Below are 7016 nucleotides of genomic sequence, written 5' to 3' on the forward strand. Positions count from 1 at the left end.
CACACACACACACACACACTCACGCGCACACACGCACTCTCTCACACACACACACACACACACACTCACAGACACACAGACACAGACAGACACACACGCACACACACACAGGACAGTTACAAACATGATTTTCTACTCGCTCTAGCCAATCATAGGTCAGACAGCAACATTCTCATTCTACAGATCATCTGATTGGATAAACTCCTGTAAACGCCCATGAGTGCAGGATGATGTCATCAGTGTTTCCGGTCTGTTCTCCTGGAAACAAACCTGCTTGTTTATTGTGCTGATGTTTAGTAGTTCACTAGATCAGGGATTCCCAGGTGTTTTCCATCAGCTGAACCCCTGTAAGCTGGAATCTTTACTTGAAGATGTTCAGTTAATATTTCTATAATTTAAGGACACATTTGCATGTTCACGATTCTCTGATCTCAGTTAAAGGGATAGTTCACCCAAAAATGAAAATTAGCCCATGATTTACTCACCCTACAGCCATCCTAGGTGTGTATGACTTTCTTCTTTCAGATGAATACAATCGGAGTTATATTAAATAATGTCCAGGCTAATCCATGCTTAATAATGGGAGTGGATGGTAGCCCAAAATTTGAAGTCCAAAAAATTGCACCCATCCATTATAAAAGTGTCCCACATGGCTCCGGGGTTTTTCTTACACAAACGCATCACGTCACTTCAGAAGGCCTTTATTAACCCCCCCGGAGCCGTGTTGATTAGGGGTGCTCCGATTGATCGGCTACCGATCACTATCGGCCGATAATCACGTTGGGATGATTGATCGGCGGTCTCTAAAAAAGGCCGATCTCAAGCTGATGACGCTGCTGTGAGAGGGTTGGCACGACATGGATTTGAAATCAAAATAATGGATAAATGTTGTGTTTGTGGTAAACAGCCATGGATCAGGAGCGGACTCTAAATAGTTATAAATTATAAAAAGAAGGCTTTAAAAAGATGGGTATCGGTGATCGGTATCGGCAGATACTGCTTTCTGTGATCGGCCTCAAAAACCCTGATCGGAGCACCCCTAGTGTTTATCCATTATAAAGCATGGAAGAGCCAGGACATTATTTAACATAACTCCGATTGGATTCATCTGAAAGAAGAAAGTCAGATACACCTAGGATGGCTTGAGGGTGAGTAAATCATGGGCTAATTTTCATTTTTGGGTGAACTGTCGTTTTAATGGTTAAGACGTAGCTAAACAAATAAAATATTTAATCTTTTATATTTAGTAGGCATTTTATTTTAATTTTATTATTTTAAAATTGATTTATTTTGCTTTTACATTTTAATGATTAAATTAATTTTAGTCACATGACATTCAGGTGAACAAATATTTTATCTTTTTTTAATGTGTTTTTTTACTATTTTAAAATTGATTTATTTCAGTCTTAAATTTTGATGATTTCATTCATTTTTAGTCACATGACATTCAGGTGAACAAATAATATATTTAGACAAATAAAAGTTTATATTTATATATGTTTTTTATTTAGCATTTTAAATTGATTGTCTTTTATTTTACAATGAATCATTTGAATGACTTTTGTTAGATATTGTGATGTGAACAATATGAAACAGATGTTTTTATATTATTATTATTAACTCGAGAAAAAAATGAAGACAGAAATATATCACTACTGTAATGATACAATAGTACTATAAAATAAAAATAAATGTTTGATAATTATAATAATAACTGTATTTTCCACTACAAGTTACAATAGTGAGGTCTTAACTTCTTCACTTTCACATGTTGAACCCTCAAGATTTTATTTTATTTATTTATCTATTTTTTAAATTGCAGGAAGACCTTAAAGTCTGTGTTTAATTGACAACAGGTTTATAAATGCTTCTTGTTACAAATCTGGCTTCTGCTTCCAGCCTTTTGAGAATTGCACTAAACCAATATTGTGCTTTCAATTTTTTTTCATTAATTGTGCAGCACTATTTATTTATTTTAAATATACATTTCTATGATTTACTTATGCATGCATGCACGCACGCACACATGCTCAAAAAGCATTCTTTGCACCTACTAGCCAATTTCCATCAGCTCACAGACCCTGCTGTAGCATGCAGACCCGGTGTGTGTGAGTGTGTCGTACCCTGACGGCGAGGCCTGCGGGCGTCAGCTGCTGCGTGTTGCGCTCGTTTAGACAGTCCTCGCCCATTAACGAGGTGAGGTGCTGCAGGCAGTCGGCATGACCCTGAGCCGCAGACACATGCAGCAGGTTGCTCCCGTCCTCGTCTCGGATGCGCTCCAGGTTCTCCGCCGCCAAGTGAGGCTGCAGACACACACGGTCACATCACGTCATCAAACAGAGAATTGAGCCGGTCTTGATATGTAGGTCACAAAAAATCTAAATATTGAGAAAATCTCCTTTAAAGTTGTCCAAATGAAGTTCTTAGCAATGCATATTACTAATCAAAAATTAAGTTTTGATATATTTACGGTAGGAAATGTACAAAATATCTTCATGGAACATGATCTTTACTTAATATCCTAATGATTTTTGGCATAAAAGAGAAATTTATAATTTTGACCCATACAATGTATTGTTGGCTATTGCTACAAATATACCCCAGCGACTTAACACTGCTTTTGTGCTGCAGGGACACATATATCATAAAGATACTTGTGTTTCTGAATAAAGCAGTAATTGATGTCATAAAATCACAAGTCTGTTTAGATTTAAATGTCAGAATTACAGCGTACATGAATAAAAATCACAAACATGACACTTGTAAATTAAATAATTTTATATATACAGATTTATTCAGTAATGTGTCTTTTTCAAATGGTTTATGAAAACTTAAATACAAGGAGCTCTAAAAGATTTTTTTGTATTTTTACAGCTCTTTTGCTTTAGACCATCTATTAATGTTAAATCCACAATTGAAATGTTAAGATGTCAACTGCATGTGTCCGGAAAAAAAAAAAACAGCAGATATTGATTTTATTATAGTTATTTCAAGGCTTTCATAATGTTTATTAGTTCTAACAAAATAGTTTTTGCTCAAAACTAACCAAAATAATTTGGTTTATAATTTCCAGGAGAGACTTGGTGTTGTTTCAAAACAAAGGGAAATATATATATCGGTATCGGTTATCGGCCAAAATGATTTGAAAAATATCGGCAAAAATCTAATATCGTGCATCCCTACTTGAGATGTACTTTTTTTTTTTTTTTTCATAAAAACTGTGTAATAATTTTTTGCTTTTTGTAATTAGAGAGAATTTTATTGTACCAATTAATATTTATGTAATAATTATGTACCATTTTTCCCATTGAAAGGAATGCAATTTTTTTCAAATTTTTAAAAATTTCATTTTCAATTACTGCAGTATTTCAGGTTAAAATAGAGACTAGCTGTGCACTTTTCTTTCTGCATCATGGCTGATTTATAGATTGTATACGCAAATTATTTTGCTGTATTTTCACATTTTGTCCTATTTCCCATTCATTTCCTATGGTGGTCATTTTTGACCGTGAAGACCACAAGTGTGATTTTATTTTTTTTTTTTACAACCACCAGCCTTTCCAAACATGCCCTCAATTTTTTTGTGTGTTCACAAACCAAATGCCATAAAAGTCACCAAATTTCGTACCGTTCCAACAAAGCAAAGATTTTTTAAATTTCAAAATTTCAAATTTTTTGGTCAAAAGTGACTGAAGAGGCCCTGATGTATCAAATATGAAACACCCGGGAGAACTGCGACGTCACTTGACATGCACGCGTCGTTGTCGTGTGTAATCAAGGAGGTTCTGAACAACTCAGTCGAATGTATTTTATTACAGTTCACGCTACCATTGCTATTATTAACCCTTTACACACTGTGTAGCTGTCGTCGTCTTTTAAGACAATTTGTTCACAGTAGTCCGTATACAGATATTTGGTTGTTTATGTTGCTTTGCGTTGCAAATGGTTGCGTTGTTTGCATTTCGTCTGCCTGTCTAGTGCTTCAATCACATCTCGAGCGTCAAAACCATAGACTGTATAAAAACATGGACGTAGTGTCCGTGACGTCACCCGTAGGTTTCTGAAGAGCGTTTTTGAAGCTCAAAATGGGCGGAGCCGGCCGTCGCCATCTCGGCAGCGCGTCACTCCCGGATAATAGAAAATGGGCAAAAAGGCGGGAGCTGGTTGCTGAAACCACGCCCACCTAGCTCGACGGTGGTGACAGCAGCGGCAATCCACCTGTCACTCAAGTGGCCACGCCCTTAATTATGCAGAACTTTAAGGCTTAATATAATTTAAACGGATGAGTTATAAAAAAATTCACTCCCCTCACAGTTGTCATGAAGGGCAAAATTAGCTATATAGACCAAACCCACTGTTTGAACCAGGCTGTAAACATGTTTTTTCTGCTGTAAAGTTGGGCATTTTAACATGGGGGGTCTATGGGATTGACTGTCTTTCGGAGCCAGCCTCTAGCGGCCAGTCGACGAATTACAGTTTTAGTCACTTCCGTATTGGCTTCACGAGAGAGAGCTGGAGGTTGCGCTTGGTCAAAACACATGAAAAGGCATGTGTGGCTACAGTGTGATGAAGTCAGCCAATCACACTTCCGTCTCTGCGAGGGGACACGCCCCTTCAAATTGAGAGAGTGAAAATGAGGATAATACTGGTGCAAAAAAACGGTAAACTTTCTAAACTAACCTCGATAAGCATCATATAAAAATCTGAAAGTTAATAAATGTCGGGAGCAGATGGCGACGGCTCTTACCAGCAGAGAGATCTGTCCTTCTCTCACGATGTTCAGGATGTTCTGCGTCTTCTTGGCTTCTTCGTCGGCTTCTCCAAACGTTCTCCAGGGCTTGTCCTGCTTCGGGCCTTTGGCCGGCTGAAGAGGGAACGCAGCCGAGCCGCCGTCAGGTTTGTCGAGGTCCGGCTCTGATCCGTGAGCGCTCTGTGCTCTGAGGTAGTCCTGATCCACAGACTTGGACTTCCTCATGTGGGGCCAGCTGACGGGCGAGAGAAGGCTCTCAGAGAGCACTAGCGTCGCTCCTTTACCGCCGGCGCTCCTCTTCTTCAGGCTGGCCGTCTGCTGACTGGACTTGATGTATGGCACGTCCAGGATCTCGTCCATGTCCAGGTCGTAGTGCTCCAGCTCTCCGAACAGAGCTCCGTTCATCGGCAGGCCTCTGCTCTTGTCCTCTTTGCTGCTCTTCCCCTCGGCCTCCGGCTCCGACTCCTGCGGCTGGTGTTTGAGGGGAGACACGCGCTTGACCGGTCTGAACTTGCTGTAGACGTCTGCGACGCCGGTGGGCTTGATTCCCGCTCCGCCGTGTGACGCTGTGCTACGAGCCCAGTTGATGGACGGAGCTGAAACACACGAGAGCGAACCGTCGTGATACGAACATCTTACAGACTCTAAGACACGAATATGAGCGTCTACGCTAAATGAACCATAACCGAATGAGCTGCGTTTACAATCACTGTAACAAGTCAGGGTTATTTCTATAGTGCTTTATACAGCACAGACTGTTTCTATGCTAATAATTAAATCATAAATTAAATAATTTTAAAATAATAACAAACAAACACAATAAAACACTGACTAAAATTAAATTAAAAAGTAAAAAAAACACTAAAAAACACTAAAAATTTATTAAATCGTAAAAATTAAACTATGAAATAAATCTTACAATAAAAATAGATTGTTACTAAGCTGCTTCACAGCAATAAATAAGAAATTGAAATGAAGTTTAAATTAATAATTTTAAAATAAACACAACCATCAAAATAAATCTCACTAAAATTGTAAATTTAAATAATGTAAATGTAAATAAAAAAATAAAAAAAATAAAGAAAAATTGATCAAATCAGAAATGTTAAAATCAGAAATATTAAAATAGAAACAGATTGTACTAAGCAGCTTCGCAGTAATAAATAAGAAAATAACAGAATCAATAATTCTATAAATGCATATTTATAACTTTAATATCCACATCAAGCGGTTTAACTAGAGCAGTGTTTCCCAAACGAGTCTCACGAGCTAATAAGTCATAAAAATTAAAAGCTGAAATAAATTCATTTTGTAAAATTATGCAAAATAAAACACTTACACAAAATTAAATAAAAGGTACAATTTAAATACGTTTAAAAGAAAAACACTAAAAATTTTATAATTCATAAAAGTGAAGTCTAAATAAATTATTTTAAAATAAAAACAGATCGTCTCAAAGCAGCTTCACAGTAATAAACAAGAAAAGAACAGAATCAATTATGCAAACTTCATTAAATATGAGACTAATTCAATTTCAGCTGTAAAGCAGCTCTACAGAAGACAATAGTCATTATTCAGATCAATTCAGTTCAATTACAGTGTTACTGCAAAATTAATTAATTCTAAAACAAATTCAATTAGTTTTTTAACTATTAAGCAGTTCTACAGAAGCCAGTAGTGTCATAATTCAGCTCAATTCAGTTTAGTGTTGATTCAATGGAGACCAATAACAGTGTCAAGGTTGAAAAGTTCAACAAATTTGATTCTTAACTGAGCTTCAGTTATGAAGCAGCTCTACAGAAGGCAATAGTAATGTTTAGAGCCTGACCGATGTGGGTTTTTTGGGGCCGATACCGATACCAATATTAGGGCGTAAAAAATCGGTATATCGGCCGATATTTTTTGTGTATATTATAGTGCAGTACCAGTCAAAAGTTTGGACACTTTCCCATTCGTGTGTCCACACATTTGACTGGTACTATATATAGAATACAGTATATACATAAACAGAATATATATACATAAACACATTTTTTGCAATGATCACTCAAATGTGGTGATCAAACACTTATAAAAATTCGGGGGATCCCTTCAGCTCAAGGAGCCCTCTCGAACGCCACCCTCCGCGGTAGCCCCCCGGGATCGCTTGATCAGTCGGCGCCGGACCGCGAATTTAACCACCACTAACTCTCGAACCCCGGGGGCTATCGACGCGGGGGTGGTCTCATTCGAAAGCGGGCCTCTAGACGTACACTCGATTCGCGTT

The 7016-nt window shown here is 37.6% G+C and overlaps 1 protein-coding gene across 1 annotated transcript in view; it reads right to left on the reverse strand.

The window, feature by feature from the left end:
* The window catches only part of LOC107726220 (synphilin-1-like), a 16356-nt gene that overhangs the window by 6728 nt on the left and 2612 nt on the right, over nucleotides 1-7016 (reverse strand). Inside the window, exons 4-5 of the mRNA XM_016535742.1 lie at nucleotides 4748-5346; nucleotides 2077-2303 (exon numbers count right to left, since the gene is read on the reverse strand). Coding sequence (XP_016391228.1) covers nucleotides 2077-2303; nucleotides 4748-5346 — 826 coding nt within the window. The remainder of the gene's footprint in view (nucleotides 1-2076; nucleotides 2304-4747; nucleotides 5347-7016) is intronic.

Source organism: Sinocyclocheilus rhinocerous, unplaced genomic scaffold, assembly GCF_001515625.1.
Source record: "Sinocyclocheilus rhinocerous isolate Xijiao unplaced genomic scaffold, SAMN03320098_v1.1 scaffold2531, whole genome shotgun sequence".
NCBI lineage: Eukaryota > Metazoa > Chordata > Actinopteri > Cypriniformes > Cyprinidae > Sinocyclocheilus > Sinocyclocheilus rhinocerous.